General features: G+C 44.4%; 1 protein-coding gene across 4 annotated transcripts in view; it reads right to left on the minus strand.

The window, feature by feature from the left end:
- ADCK1 (aarF domain containing kinase 1) overlaps positions 1 to 16,924 on the minus strand; it is a 138,808-nt gene that overhangs the window by 35,901 nt on the left and 85,983 nt on the right. For all 4 annotated transcript variants that reach the window (XM_089778406.1, XM_075926782.2, XM_075926787.2 and 1 more), the window contains one exon: positions 1,182 to 1,340. In XM_089778406.1, the coding sequence (XP_089634532.1) occupies positions 1,182 to 1,340 (159 nt within the window). The remainder of the gene's footprint in view (positions 1 to 1,181; positions 1,341 to 16,924) is intronic.

The following is a 16,924-nucleotide window of genomic DNA, read 5'->3' on the forward strand; positions in this document are numbered from 1 at the left end:
AATAGTACAACAAGCAAAAAGAAACTAAATCTAGCGCTTTACAGCTACACGGTAGGGAATGTGCAGATGTTATCTATATTACTGGAGAGAATGCCATTGGGTATATCTACGCAGCCTGCAGGTCCAGGCTTCGGAGCCTGAGCTGCAACTTCAAAGCGCTGTCCACACAGCTATTTTTAGAGGGATAGCATGAGCCCCTCCAACTCAAGTCTGTCAACTCAAGCTGAGAGGCTTGCTCCCATGGGGGCCTTTTCAAGGGTCTGGAACCTGGATTCTTCACACACAATATCCTCTTGTCCCAGTCTCACACCTCCTTGTCCTCCTTGTTCTTCCTCCTGGCCTGATTCTACTCATCCTCTTCCATGTGGGCCCTGGCTTATGCAAAGCATGCCATGATCATTCTGGTAGCCATGAAACAACGTGCGTGCAAAGTGTACAAGAGATTTCGTCAGAGCGACTGAAGCGATCAGAATATGGTGCAATCAGTCACAGGGAATGATTTTTTCATTGTAACTTTTACAGCCCTTATTCCAAGGAAAACCTGCACACTGAGCAGGTGTGACCATGACAGGGGCACTGACCTTCTCCCTCTTCCCATGTTGGTTATTGATTTATCAACACTCTGCTCCTCAGCCTGCCCAGGTTCTGCCCTCTGGAACCCTATATGTTCAGGATGCCACTGCTCACCTTCTCACATGCACAGAGGAACACAATCTCTTCAACCCAATGATCTAACAGCTCTAGTTACTCCCCCTGCATTCCAGAGTCCAGTCAGAGCCCTCTTTGGCCAGATCTCAAAGTTAACTGGCGTTGCCAATCTAAGGACTTCAGGACTTTGCCTCTTGTTTCTGAAACCCCCATGGACTTATTCGTTTCTTTCTCATAGATCATATTCATCTCTTCCTCCTCCCCTCCCGCAAACTGCCTTTCTCCCATCTGCTCATCCACCACTGCACTCCAATCCCTCCATGTACAATCGCATCCCTAACAGTGCAGCCCTTCCTGATTTTATATTTTCTTTTCCTAAGCCTCTAACCACATCATTTATTCTTTTAGAGCATGTTGAGACACAGGCCCAAATCTGTATGCTCATATCCCCATTGAGCTGAGCGGATCTGTGGTGGTTGGCCATCTGGTTGAATCTGGCCCACCATGTTTGCACGGAAGGTGTTATGGCTTACCTCCATCAACAAAATGTCCTTGGAGCTTTGAGCCTGAACCTTCGGGTGCTGGACTTTTACTGCCACTGTCCTCCCATCCTGCAACACTGCCTTGTGGACCTGAGCCAGGGATGCTGCTCCCAGAGGAGTGTCCTCAAAACTCACAAAGAGCTCTTTGATCTGCCAAGAGAAAAGGAAGAGAAGTGAGCGTGTCTGCAAGGACTGACAGAGCCAATCCCACAGGGAATCCTCCTAGAGGTTGAAACCCTCCATCCACAGACCACATACAGCATGAGCAGCATCCCTGAAAGCTCTCCCTTCAGTTCCAGTCCTGGGACTCATTCCTGACACAGAGGGGCTCCTCTAGAACCTAGCCAGTACTTGAAACCCTTTGGCATCAAGAGACTGGGGGAGGGGGTATGGTAGTGACGATACCAATTGTGAGCTGGACATCTGTGTCACTAGGAACAGAGATCCGGCACAAGACATTGAACAGACAGCTGGTGGTACCAATTTTAGTCACTGCTGATTCTGTTTGTATGCAGAAGGGTGTGATTACCATGGGCACCAGACAGAAGTTGGTTATGCTTGGTGAAGGGCCTGTCCCTTTACATAGAATTTTATATTTTTATTTAACATTACACAGCAGGGCACATCATAAGATCCCAAATACATTAGCAGCACATGTATTATGGCACTTACACTACAGAAAGGATATCAGAAGCCCATCAGATGCTCCATTAAAGCCAGCTATGACAGCATGCATTATGAATTTGTGGCTGGCTTGACAGCTGGTGAGTTACTGAACTATTGTACTTCCACGGATCTGGGTTTTTAAGTTCACAGGTAGCCCCCCATGGGGGATCTTCTTAGACACAAAATTCAGATGATGGACAGTCTCCAGAAAGGCCTAGGGCAGGATAACAGGGCATGTGGTGGGGCAGACAAGACATGTCTCAGCAGTAATATGCATGATAGCCTAACACTCAATAGCCTGGCAGTCTGTGGTGTAGAAGAAAGAGCCTGAAGCATGGGCTTGGTGCCTGAACCAAAGTAAGCAAGAGTTATGCTATGAGTTACAGACAGGCCTTGTCAAAAGCAGATGTTTGCCTGCAAGTCAGTGTCTCTCGGCACTAGAACTGCTCACACTGCTAAAAGCTCATGAAATATGTAAATTCGTTCCACCAAGACAGTACAAGGACACCCCAACTTAGTACATGATAAAACAGTTTAAAACAACAGAAGTAAAAGCATAACAATGGGTAGCGAATAGGAATGCTTTAGAGGAAAGTACAAGGGAAGGTACCAAACATGTCATTAATGCATAAAATGCTGCGTAAGTTGTATATCATAGATTGTTTATCTCTGTCTATAAATGCTGGGGTACCTCAACTTAACTCATTGTCCAGCCTACGGGGCAATAGTAAAATCCATATTATTAACTAAGCCGTGCATTGTCATGGGTACAAAAGCATAGGGGCTCGGAGACCATCTGGCTACCAACAACTATTAATGTACTTTGTTTGACAATAAACTTGACTCTGGTGCCTTCATCTCTTATCTAAGTCTGTGGTCTTTGGGGGCTCTTGTAAAGTCTATTATGCTAGCTACCTGAGCAGAGCTGACATAATAAACTAAAAATGCATACAAAAACACACGCATCCAAACGTTTATCATCACTGACGGAGCAAAAAACCTGTCAGGACGCCACACCAGTAAATCCTAAATGTACTATATCTCTGTCCTGACCTACTACATATGGTTTGGGAGTGAGGTTGATCAAGTTGGTGTATACAGGGAACCCAGGTGTGTAACAGCACTGGGATGATGTCTCAGTTCAGGACTAAGATACATCAGTAGAGCTGCATGAGGGATGCTCTCTCAGTTTCTTTTTCTACTATGCTTAGCTCATATTAATGGGAACAGTCGAGGAGCACATAATTTAGGTAGGGAAGGGGCTGAGTATCTGTTGCATTTTTATAACCTGCTTTTTAAAAGGTAATTAAAGACAGGAGCTGCAGCAAGCTGGCAATTAAATATGAATAAAGTCCTTCTAAACAGGGCCTTTGTGCAACGTGTTAAACAGACATTCTTTATGCTGATAGAGAAGGGCGGAAAAACCACTATCGCAGGAGCAGCTTGTTCTCTGATGCAGCTGCTGAGAATAGCACCCCCTCCCACTCCCCGCAGCATCTTCCGCTAAAATTAGTGGTTTCAGTTGGATTCAAAGGGAGCTTCAGCCACCTCACTGGGAAGGTGCCTTTTATTTATTTATTTTATTCCTTTCAGTCCTGGTGGCAAAAGCAATTAAGTAAAACAACTACATTTAAAATGACTAGTTATGTATTTTTAATTACAGTGGGTCCACAATTCAAACTCATCAAAATTCATATCCAAATGAAAAAAAAAAATCACATTTCTTTCTTGCTTTTTCTTCTTTCCTTCCTTCCCAATATTTCACTGGATTTGTCGTTTCTGGCTTCAGATTATTTTAAAGAAATAACAACTTTTAAAGAAATATTTTATTTCTTATTTTAAAGAAATAATGGGGGGCAGGACGGTTCTGGGACGCTCAGTGGTCCATACAGTTCAGTATCATACTTTCAACCATGACAGACAAAATCACTGATCCATCTGATTACTGAAGCAACATGGTCTAGTGGTCAAAACACAGGACTTGGAGTCTGAGACACATTTGGGGGGGACAGTATGTGTGACAAATTTGTACTGGCCCTACCTAGTTGCTGCCTGCCCTGTGGTTTTAGAGGTCTTTAGCCCCCTGGACTGTCAGGCCAGCCAATTTTTCCAGCATCAAATACTCTGAAAAATAAAAATGCCAACATAGGCTCCTCCCAACAGTAATGACTGCTGGTATGGGGAATATATCCCCCACTGAGCCTAAGATTTTCCACTGCACAGACAGCTGCTCCCATGAAATCTCTCAGACAGAAAGGCCTCTTTTGATAAATAGATTGAATTGCTGTGACCACCCAGCACAGGGAGAGCCACGCTAGCCACAGTGGCCAGCTGAGCTCGTTCAGTCAGAAAACCAGACACACACACACACGCATGTATATGTGCACACTCCATGCTAGGGCAGCACATGGAAGAGCTCAGGCGTAGCAAGAGGATTGATGGCCTCTCTAGGAGCTGCGGGGAGGGGAGATGTATTGGCAGTGGGGGCATCACGTGAGCAGGTGTGAGGACGAGATAAAGTGGCAGTACAATTAGCTCTGGGCCACAGGCCCCCTGCTCAACAAACTGCCCTCATTCATCATGAAAATATCCTTTCCCAGTTCAGTGCTTTCACAGAGGGCAGCCGCTCTTGCCTCTACTGCAGGCAATTTAGCTGCTTATGGCCCAGAAGGTCCAGGCAAGTGAGAATGTGTATGATCAGGTGCTGGCATTCCTTCCCTCTACAGCCAAGGAGAGTCCATAGTGCTTTGCTGGTCCAGAGACAGAGCAAGTCATGCTCCCAGCACTGTCAGGTGGAGAACAGGAGGCCAATCCCTGCATTCGCTCTCCATCTGGCACAGGGTCTCAATCACTCCACAAAGGCAAGAGGGTTTGGCTGTAGTGATGGAGGCAGCATGCTCAGTAATACCCTTAGGGAATGGAAGGAGGGAGCACTCGTGTCATGTGCCCAGCCTGCATGTCCTGTCCAACCTACAGACTAGGGAGAAAAGGTCATGGGACACCCTTGCCTCCTCAGAGACCATCCTAATGCTGTTTGTGGCCCAGGTGTGGAAGCTGAGTAGGATAAGGTGGGAAAACAGTTTCCAAGTAGATTTAACCTAAGAAGGGGATCCTCAGGGCCACATCTTCAAACAAGTCAGGTGACCAACTGCTGGCATAGCTACTGCAGCCAAGGAGGTGAACGGGATATGTGCACATGCCAGGGGCTCTAATTACCCATCCGCATGTGCAGTTACCCATTCCGCACAAGCTCTCCAGGCCACTGCACATGCACTTAACTGTCTTGAAAATGTAGCACTGAATGTTTAATCCTTAACAATCATACTTATTTAATTTTAAACATGCACAATCTTTTCATGATTATGACATTAGTATTCAAGCCACAGGGAGCTGTTTTAAAGACTCTTCTATTATCTATCCAGGTACTTATTAATTACTCTCATTATCACTATTTATTATTCTTATATATGTATTGTGTTAGTGCCTAGAGGCCCCAGTTAAGACTGGAGCTCTGTTGTGCTAGGTGCTGTACAAACACTTAGTAAAAACCAGTTCTGGTTCCAAAGAATATATTGTCAAAATAGTCATGAAGTATAATTATCCCCATTTTACAGAGGGGGAACAGAGGCAGACAGTCAGAATTTGAAGGAAACATTTTCAAACCTGCCTCAGTGATTTAGAAGCCTAAGTCCCCTTTCCAAAAGTGACCTAGACCCTTAGGTATTTAAGTTTCATTGAAATGAAAAATTTCAAAGCCTCAAGTTTCCCAGTGCAGAGGGCCCTTAAACCTCCTTCACTCAAGGATTTCTATGCATGCTTCTCCCTGCCAGTTCATTAGCTAAGTCTCAAACCCCTCTGAAGATGGGGATTGGATATAAAGAATCACTTCACTGACCTCTGGTCAGAGACACAGCAGCTGCTTGATCAGACAGGGAATAACAAAGAATCCTGTCTTTACCTGAGAATACAGAGGGAACTGAATGAAACCACAGAGCTGGGACATGGCCAGGGTACCAGCGTGAGTAACTGAGTCATGCAAACAGGACAACTGGAGCTTCACTGACTGCTCATGCATGGCTAGAACCAAAGGGATGCTTTTGTTCCCAAAACTGTGTAAATGCCTGAAAACAGGGTTTCAGAATGGAGGGGGGACTAATGGAAGGTTCTGGGAGTGCCTGTGAGGTGGCCCAGGAAACATTTCACCCTTTTGCAAGACATCAGGGAACAGCAGGCAGTAGTGTGAGCACATAAGGGCATGAGAGTTGTGCCATTCACTAACACTCTCCCACGTTCCAGAGCCTCATTCCTTCACAGGAGCTCAAAACTTTTAATAAAGGGGAAACAAGGGTTCAAATAGGAAAAACTGACATGCACAGAGAAATGATTCATGCAAAGCCTTCCAGTGAGACAGCGGCAGAGCTAGAAATAAACCCCTGGTGTCTCACAGACTTTTAAGGCCAGAAGGCATCACCATGATCATCTAGTCTGACCTCCTGTACATTACAGGCCACAGAACCTTTCTCCCACTCCTGTAATAGACTTATAATCTCCAGTGAGCCTCTAAACATGATTTAAAGACTTCAAGCTACAGAGAATAATCCATTTACATTAGTTTAAATTTACAAGTGACCCAGTCCCCATGCTGCCAAGGAAGGTAAAAAAACCAGCAAAATCTCTGCCAATCTGACCTATGGGAAAACGTCTTCCCGAGCCTAAATATGGTGATCAGTTAGTTCCTGAGCATTTTGGCAAGACCCAAACAGCCACACACCTGGGAAAGAATTCTCTGTAGTAACTCAGAGCCCTCCCCAGCTCATGTCCCATCACTAGCCATTGGAAGTATTTGCTACTAGCAGTAGAGGATGGATTCTGTAAAGCAGACACCTTTTCACTTGGAAACAGACTGAGCGCCACCAACTCATCTCATGCTGCAGAGTGTGAGGGTCTGCTACTGTGTATCTAAAGCCTCTTGGAGACAGGCACTTTTGGAGTTTTCACTTTTGAGGCTCACATCTTGTCTGAACAGGACTAACACTAATGGGGCAAAAATATCTCATTCCAGGGTAAAGACCCCTCCACTTCTCAGACTCCAAATGAAAACTTTTATCTGTCCTTACTGCTCTCGTCTACTCCAGCTAGTTGTGTTCCCCACCCAGAAACAAAATATCTCAGTGTTACTCAAGAAGTTATTAAGACACCAAAAATTGAAAGATTAGATTTATTGCATCAGACAGTGAATTATGAAGAATAATTCATCAAATGTCAGAGCAAACAGACCAGAATTTATGGAAGGCCTGGTTGAGACAGTGAAATCTGACTGGACTTTGCCCACACTAATGAATACCAAGCCTAATTGATGGGATCCAAACTCAGCTGTCAACAGTGACAACTCTATTAACTCTATTTTTTATAATAGCTTATATACCACCTAAAGTAAAGTGGCTTCCATCCCAACTCATCTTGAACCCATGCATATATATTTCATCCCTTGTGGGTGTATTCACTACGACTGTCTTTAATGAGAGTCACACAGAGTTTGTTCTACGGGACTTCTGTTTCACTAAATGCACAGAATGATCAGTGAATGGAGGCAGATTTCAAGAGGAGAAAGGATGATCTAGATGCACAGAATGATCAGTGAATGGAGGCAGATTTCAAGAGGAGAAAGGCTGATCTAGTTTAGGACACTAGACTGCGATTCAAGAGAGATGGATTCTAATCTTGATTCTACTACAGATTTCCCATGTGACATTAGGCAAGTCTGTATCATAATTGCATATACACAAGGGAGTGGAATTTAAATTGCCCAGATAGCTATAAATATAATATTTCCTAAATGTTGAGTGCTTGACTTCAAATATACACAACAGACAACATACTATGCTAAAAGAGTATTAAGACTGCAAACATGTACACACATGCACATAACTTTACCAATAACAGCATCTACCTCTTGCATGAAACATGGCAACTGTTTAATAAGGCATTGTAACATTACATTAACAGTTTAGGACAGAAAGAGAAGAAGAATAGTGCATCAGTTTATACTGGAAGGCACAATCTGGCTGCTAACCTGGAGCAGCCAACCCAATTCCTGCACAAGGTACAAAGAAATCTTTAATTACAATAAAGAATCAGAGCCTCCATTTTAACGTCTCGTATAAAAGATGGCACCTCCAACACCACAGCATCTTTAGAAACATGCTGGAAGAATGGGTACTCAAAGAGAACAACATTCAATCAGTAGTAGCGTTTCCTGTAACAGCTTTAGTGTTCCAAAGAGTTCTCCCAAGCAAGGAGCATGGACTTCAATTTGCACTAATGAGGATCTGCCACTAAACACTAAACACCAGGACCAACCCTGCATAGTGTGTATGCTCTGAGGCAATCACAGCACAAGATGAACACAAGATGAAATGGGACACAAGATGAAATGGCTACTTGTGCACAGTTGACCCAAAATAGTATCTTAGGTTCCTTATCATTACAATTGTTCACCACTTTGAAGATGTGTCTTATCCTGTCCTATATTTGCTACCGTCATGTTCTGAACTTACTGCCTTCTATTGTACATGCATATCCCAGTCCTGTCTGTTTCTCAGCATGCACAGATGTGATTTCCACATCCTGTAAATCACTCCCAGATCCTTCTCCATAGCTACGGTGGAGAACATCTTGTTTTCTCTCATCATATTAGGAAATACAGGTGAATGCCTTATACTTTTCCCAGCTTCTTTCACTGGACACAAAGTATGTCTAGACTACATGCCTCTGTCGCCAGAGGCATGTAGATTAGGCTACCAGGCATAGGAAAATGAAGCATCGATTTAAATAATCGCCGCTTCATTTAAATTTACATGGCTGCCGCGCTGAGCCGACAAACAGCTGATTAGCTGTTTGTCGGCTCACCGCGGTAGTCTGGACCCGCGGGTGTCGACATCAAAAGTATTTGTCGACCACCCAGGTATACTTAATCCCAGGAGGCATACCTGGGTGGTCGACAAATGCCTTTGATGTCGATACCCGTGCGTCCAAACTACCGCGGTGAGCTGACAAACAGCTGATTAGATGTTTGTCGGCTCAGCGCGGCAGCCATGTAAATTTAAATGAAGCGGCGATCATTTAAATCGCCATTTCATTTTCCTATGCCTGGTAGCCTAATCTACATACCTCTGGCGACAGAGGCATGTAGTCTAGACGTACCCAAACTGTTGCTTACCTAGGTGGCTAGAAGTCTCATCTGTGTCCTGATTTTGTCTCTGTTAATTGGCTTCCCTCTCCTGTCACCCTTTTCTTCTGCTCCCATCTTAACAGGGAGCCTGGTAGGACAGCCTGTGTGCAGCAAGTCCCCCAGCCTCATCTCAATCCGCAGTTTGCTGAGCCATATGGCAATCAGCATCAGTTATTACCCTGAGTCAGTATTTTCTAATTTCTACGGACCAATGCTTTGGGGGAAAGTACCTTTTATTCCATCCCAGTTTACTGCTCCATAACATCTGTGCTCAGGCAAACACATGGCACCTTCATTTATTTCCCTGATTAAAGTCAGATGTTTTAGACAAGACAACGTTACCTAAGAAAATTACTAATCCTGGATTAAAAACCATCATCCACATGTGACATTTGCAAGGACAAGAGGCAGGGAGAGCAATGAGCAATGAGCAGACAGCACCAGTGAATATTGCATGTAACCCATAGCCTCTCTCCACAAGACACTGACCTAAACTCCTGGCAGGGGTACCATTCAACCCTGACAATGCCACCCTACACTGCATGCCTAACTAAAATCTATCTAGTTCTCATGCTAGTGCCTATTCTCTTTATATGGATGAAACTCATGATTAAGAAAAACAATGTATAACTGAGTTTAAAAATTAAATAAAATTATAGAAAAGAGACCCAGCAATGGGTATTAGCCAAGATGGGTAGGGCGGATTACCAGAAGCTAGGACAGACCAACAGGAGATGGATCACTAGCTAATTATCCCTGATCTGTTCATTCTCTTTGAAGCACCTGACATTGGCCCGTTGAAGACAGGATATTGGGCTAGATGGAACACTGGTCTGTCCAATCGTTGATCTCTCTCTTTTTCTTCCCTGGTGGCAAATGAGCATTGTACTGTCATTTTACATGTTACGATTGTGGTAAAAGAAATAAGAGTGTGAGAGTGTTGGGGAGTCAATGCACTATGGCCAAAAGCCTGGGCAGAGAGCTGGGCTGTGCACACAGAAGGTCAGCAGTGAGTTCCATGGTCTGTGACCAATTCCCATGAAGATTTGATCTCTCACAGTTACAAGCTCACCCCCTGAGTTGATGAACAGTTCCTCTGCTCCTGTGGAATGAAGCAGTCTTGGAAATCCCACAGAGTGGCAAGAAGTAGTTCCACAGTGAGGATAGAAATTAGAACACCAATCTGTATCTGAACTGTGGTCAATAGGAAACTAGTGTGGAGAATGGCAAATTGGGCTGATGAGACCCCAGCAACACACATTGCTGACCAAGAGGGCTGTTGCATTTTGAATTAGCTGGAGCTTTCACAGAGCATGGAGTTTTATTCCTAGATGATATGAGTGTGGATTGCCACAGCCAGATCTGAGTCTGATAGGATCAGGCATCATCTTCTGACCACTGCTGATGGAAGAGGGTATCCTTTGCCAATGTAGCTATTTCGATGTCCTACAGCAGTACAGAGTTGAAGAACCCTAAGACTATTGAACAATTTAGCTATCTTGGGGAACAGGTGCTTTCAATGGATGGGATCATTACGGAAGAGGAGACTTCATTAAAACACACTCCCCTTTCCACTAGCATCACGTTGGTCTGGCTACTCTTCAATTAGATGCTTATCTTCATAAGGCATCAGAAAAACTAAGCAGCAGTACAGTGAACTTTGACATAAAGAAGATGTGAAGCTGGACAGTGGGACATGAAAGGGTCCATAAATTATTTTAAGGTCCACCACAACCCATCCTGTAACATAAACCGGTAAAATAAGGGACAGGTAACAGCTGATCTGTGATGTTTCAGAACCAACCTCTAAACTGGACCCACAATTTTGTGCATGCGAAATCTCCTCACTTGTGCCCAGCAAGTCAGCTACTCAGTGCCCACCCTACACATATGAATGGGAAGGCCTTGAAAGGAAATATGGTAATCAATCCAGATCAAACAAATACCACTTTAAACCTTATAGAAGGTTTTCTTCCATGCCAGTACCCCATGTTCAGAATCAGATTTAGAACTCCAGCTGGGCTCTTTCTGCCTCATATGGAGATCCCAGTAAGCAGGACAGCATTGCTGGAATTTAGCTGGTCATTTTGCAGATGATGCATAAGCAGGAAAAGAATCAAGTGACTCTTCTATAGCTATGCCAGCTCTGCAGTACTGGCAGAAGGAAAAAGTTTGGATCAGTGGAATCAGTGGATATATTTTGCCTATTGATGCATTATAAGAAACCAATGGTCTACCTTACCCAGTATCCCAGAATCTTCCATACTAGATCAGGCCATGTTTCATTAAGGTAGGACTTCTGTCATACCAAATCAGATCAATGAAGCATGTAGTTCAGGATCTCGCCACCCCAGAACAGATGTTAGGTTTCACCTGCTTCTGTGCTGTATCAGGCCAATCATATAATCACAGAAGATGAACGTTGGAAGAAATCTCAGGAGGCCATCTAGTCCAACCCCCTGGTCAAAGCAGGACCAATTCCAACTAAATCATGTTGGGGACAACTCTAATAATTCACTCTGTAACCCATCTCCAACAACAGCCACTATCATCTGCTCAAAGTGCTAGCTCTCCTCTCGGAAAGAGAGGAACCTCCTATGAACTAGGGATGAAAAAGAGTAGTCAAATAGTCAACTAGCTCTCGGTATAGTCTACAATAACTAAGCAATGGCTTGTGGAGGGGGAAAAGAATTCCTTCCTAACCATAGCTAGTAGTTAGCATATGCCCTGAAGTCTGAAGTTCAGAATACTTTATAATGCATATTCTATGCTGTTTTGAGTCCTGTAAGCTTTTTACCCTATACAACATTCATGCAGGTCTAAAAACAAAATAAAAAAGGACCCTCTTTATACAGCAGCCCTCCAGCAGGTGTGAACATATCCCCATCACACCTATACCAAAGGGCCACTGACTTATAAAGTGCCCTGGTCCTTCTAACACTGCCCTCCCCAGCAGACAGTGACGTGGAAGCTCCAAGCTCCCATGGGCTCTCCCCTAAGCTCCCCAAACACACTTGCTTTTTTCTAATTTGCTCTTTTATCTTGAGCTTGTCTCTCACTTGACTTGAACGATGCTCATTAAATCTGCTGCATTCTCTCTCTTTTTCAAGAAATATTACCTTGCCTGCTTCTCCCTATCTCTACCTGTCAGGGCAGAGCTGCGTCTGTCAATCTCAGAGATGGATCAGCATTACGGACCTTTGAGAGAACACAACTTCCCCAACTCTAGCCATTTCTTTTTAATTGGAACAACTAGGCCTCCTCCTGCTTCTAAATGCAGATCCCCATCTTTGTGTCTCTGGGGGCAAGCAGGGCAGGGATCGCATCCTCCCTCTGCTTCCTTCTGCCAACAGCCTCTTCCGCTTCTAGCACAGCATGTATCTTCCCAGCTCTGTACTGAGATTGCCCTGTTCCAGAGCCCCGGGGAGGGGGTTGACTGCATGAGCCACATTGAGATTCTTCTGGTATGGCGCTCCCGCAGGCTCCCAGGCCCCACAGCAGAAGGCACAAGAATCCCAGGCATGTCCCTGCAGTCTATCAGAAAGAGAGGAGCCTCCTATGAACTAGGGATGAAAAAGAGTAGTCAAATAGTCAACTACCTGATAAATCTAGGCTTACTGGGTAGTCGAGTCGACTACTCGCATTTTCCTACCCCCCCCTTGCTGCCTCTATATCAGAGACAGCAAAGGGGGAGGGTGGAAGCAGGAGCCAGTGCTGCTGTATGTCTTGTCTAGCAGAATGGCATTGTACATATTTGGAAGTGCACAGGGAGGAGCAGGGTGCAAGATGAGATGTATTCATGCTTGGCATGATGGTACTGTATGCATTTGGGAGCATAGCGAGGTGAGGTGCTGTATGCCAGGTGGGATATACTGGTGGCTGGTGGGATGGCGCAGTATGTGTTTGGGAGAGCATGGGGAAGAGTGGTGTGTTGGGATGGAATTTATGTATAGTGCTGCAGATGTCTGGTAGTTCACAGAGACTGAGACAGAAAGGCATCTTCCAGTGTTCCAAATACTAGTGAGCGCATGAGAAAGATATTTCCTCAAATGATCAGGAATGTTTACAGACCTCTCACCAGAAATCAATGAGTCAAAAACATGCCTGATCCTGGGTTGGGGAGGGGGCATAGAAGAATAGCAAAGACGACATCACATTATGCAGCAGCTTGCCACTGGATCAGGAAGAGACATTTCTGAGAAACGGACAGAAACCCAAAACAGAGTGTGAAGCCCTATCCTAAGCAGATTGCATCCACCTCTGTTCCTTACACTTTCACTGTAATTATATAGATTGTCAATGTAATGAAGTCTTCTTGAATTCAACTGCTCGAGGTGTAGGAGTATGGGTGTGGAGTTTCGTGGTGTACATGGAGATGTACTGGATTGTGTGGGTTGTCTATGGCTGGGGAATGCATGCATGGGGATGTGAGTGAGATAGGGCTGTTACCAAAGACATGTGACCTTATGGCTAATTTAGATTTTCATTACTAAAGATGAGTAGGCACCAACAGGATCTTGAAACCTCTGTTTACGGATAAGTCAGTGCAAGCAATAGCTGCACTGCTGTGCAGTACATTACAATTCAGTTCAGGACAGGAAGTGAAGAAGAATTAAATAGAATTTAGGGGGACAGAATGAAATATCCCATAATAGAATTGGGGCAAAACACTTGGATTAATAATTCGTGTGACCTACTCGTATGAAAAAAGCAGTGAGATTGACAAACTAAGAAGTGAAAGTGCCCTCTGCTGAATCACTCATCCTACTCCTTATAATATAGCCTCCCTGAGCACCACTCTGGGGCATAGGATCAGTATCAGCTCCCTTCTAAGCCTCCCTGATGCACAGCGCTTTCTAGCAGCATGCTGAGGTCAGTACGGACTCAAAAGGGAAAGTCCCCTGTTGAGTCAGCCACTCCCTGCAATACTTGCATTTTCCCTAGTAATCGCCCACTCAAGAACTGAACTAATCCCTTTTCTCTCCCTCATCCTCCTCCTCATTCTGTGTATTCCTTCTTTCCCTTCACAGCTCTCTTGATTTCTCTCCCTTCCCCATCTTCCCTCCATTCTTTCCCTTCCCCCGTTCCTCGCTGTCTCCTTATTGAGCTGCCAGGGCTCTGCTTCAGTGGCGTAACTCAGCTGATTTACTCTCCTTAAAGCAGTGTCTGCTCGCATGTAAATCACCCCGTGAGCCTGGCCTGTAAAATGGGCTTGTTCACTAAACTCTATGAATAGGAAAGTAGGCACAGCTGGCCTATTCATAATCAACATAAAAAATAGATTAGCACTTTACAGATTAAACATTATCGTTTCAACAGTTAACATAAATCAACTGCACTTATGGGCCTAGTGCTGCTGCCGCTGCCACAGTAGCAGAGAGACATACAGGGCGTCCCAGCTATAAGTTGTCCCGGTATACATCTTTTCCGCACTAAAGTAATTTACACTTGTAGGAACTGATGTGTTATAAGTCTCCCCATCGCCTGCTCTGAAGTCACGCAAAAAAAAAAAAAAACAATTTGAACAAATGGAAGTTGGCCGTGGGAAAAAAATTCCCCACTTTAAGTTGTTTCATTATAAGTCCAAGTGTTTTGGAACGTATCTAGGACTTATACTGAGGACGGACTTTTCTCTGCAAGGGAAGGGCTTCCAGATTGGGGATCTTGTGGGGAATGATGTACTTCGCTTACCCTTGAGAATATGGGTTTCAGACAAGGTGTGCTGCTGGAATTAATTTCAAGGAGCAAAGATGGGCTAAGTAAAGGGAAATGGAAGATTAATCTCTAACGATCTACCCATTGCACCCAGCACTATTGTATCTAAAGATACGTGTCCATTATATTCAGTCCTCCTATTCCCTCATGGCTGATACAACTGAAAAATATTTTCTGGGTGAGTAGAGAAGAGGCCTTCAGACCCCTGGTTGCTATCCAACCTGGGCAAGTACTAACTGGTCATTACCATCTCATGGGAGACACAACCAGAGGTGGTTGGGTCTCAGTCCAGTTCTTAGCATGGCAGGTTTCTGTAGCTTGAAAACTGCATCACAGCTGAACAATGCACTCTTATGGGGTGTGTCAGCCAAGCAGCTAAGCACAGAAAGAGACCCACAGAATGCGCTCCCCCCGGATGTCCCTCCCTGTCAAAGGCAGTAGGGGCCAGATAGACTGGAGGAAGATTGTTCTGTTGTTCATGCTACACCCGTTCTTTAGTCAGATAAGGGACATCAAGTCACCAGACTGTCAATCCTGTGTCTTTCACCAGCCCTACACTCATGCAAAGGAGTAAAGGGAAATGTAAAGGAGAACCTTTGCTGACAGAACTAGCCCAAACCCCCCAGTGCTCCCTCCCTCCTCCTTTACTCCTTGGCTGAGCCATTTGGAACCGCACATTAGTTAGCCTGTTCCCTTGAGGCAATCACCTCACCCCAACTATGGTAACCCCTTGATTACAGACAATGGCAAAGGGCCACTTAAAACAGGCCAGGCCTCTTCCAAAGTCAGAAACCAAAATATGGACATCAGGAAGCCAGGCCACAACTCCCACACACAACAGCAGCCTAGCCTTCCAGAGGCAGGTGGAATACACAGCCATTCAGAGGCTTGGATATAGAACTTCACTCTGTAGCAGGGATGAAGATAAGACACTGAGCAGTAAGAAGAGGCTGAAGGAAGCACAATAGTTACCTACGTTGGAATTTGATATCATCAGCTCATCCTTCATAAAAGAGCTCTAGGAATTTTGATCTAGACCTGTCAAGCCCTCTCATAAATGGGAACAGCATTTAATAGACATGAGCCAGTAATTCATATCCATTACTGTATCTGAAGAGTGCAGCTTCCTACTCACCACTGATATTTCTTCAAAATTATCCAGATAATTTTTTTGAATTTTTTTTGCTAATTATTTTAATTTTACAGGGATAATGTTGAACAGCTCTTTGCTATTTGAGCTCAGTTGGCTAGTTGTGATTGGTAAAATAAATCATGTGGCACTATTTCGGTTCCCTGACAGGCGGCACATGCACTGGATTCCCTCTGTGAATAGCAGTATGTGAGAGTGTACAGTTCCGCTTGCTCCAAATGCTCAGTGGTGACTCTGAATGTATGTCTGGTGAGTCTTCCTTTTAGAAAAAACAGATGACACCAATGTTCTCAAGACACGAATGGAACATCCACCTAACTAGCTTAAAAATGTGACTGAATATTGATGGACATTCTTCCTCCCTCTCTAATTCTGACCTACATCTAAGAGGCTGGGAGACTTCCATCATTGCCTGGAAAGTGCTTTGAGATCTTTGGTTAGCGCCTTACAGTTCTCAACCACAAAAGATCATGTTCTCAGCTTTAGCTTTCAACTGAACAATGTACCCAAGCAACCACTATCATTTCCACCCACAGCAGCTTCTGAGTTGTGAGAAGCAGCTGCTGTAAAGCTTCACGTGCTTTATATGGGGCTATGTCTAGGCTGCAGAGCTCTGCCACATCCAAGGAACACGTGTGCTTTTCCAAAAAAAATGTTGGAAAAGAAGATGCATTTTTTCAGCATCCCTGTAAACCTCGTTTTACGAGGAAGAAGGGATGTTCCAAAAGAGGCTTTTTTTTTTTTTTTTTTTTTTCCAAAATTTGGCCCTGTGCAGACAGGCCAAATTTTGGAAAAGCCTCTTTTGGAAGTAAATCAGAAAAAGATATGCAATTTGTGTACCGCAAATTGCATTTCTTTTCCCGATTTATCTTTGTAGTGTGGTCATAGCCTGGGTTGGCAATCTTCTTTGAAATTAGGGTCTGCCTGTCAGGATGGGACATAAGAAACACTAATTAGTTCTAAAGTGAATCA

Source organism: Pelodiscus sinensis, chromosome 5 (genome assembly GCF_052426305.1).
Source record: "Pelodiscus sinensis isolate ZL-2025 chromosome 5, ASM5242630v1, whole genome shotgun sequence".
Lineage (NCBI taxonomy): Eukaryota > Metazoa > Chordata > Testudines > Trionychidae > Pelodiscus > Pelodiscus sinensis.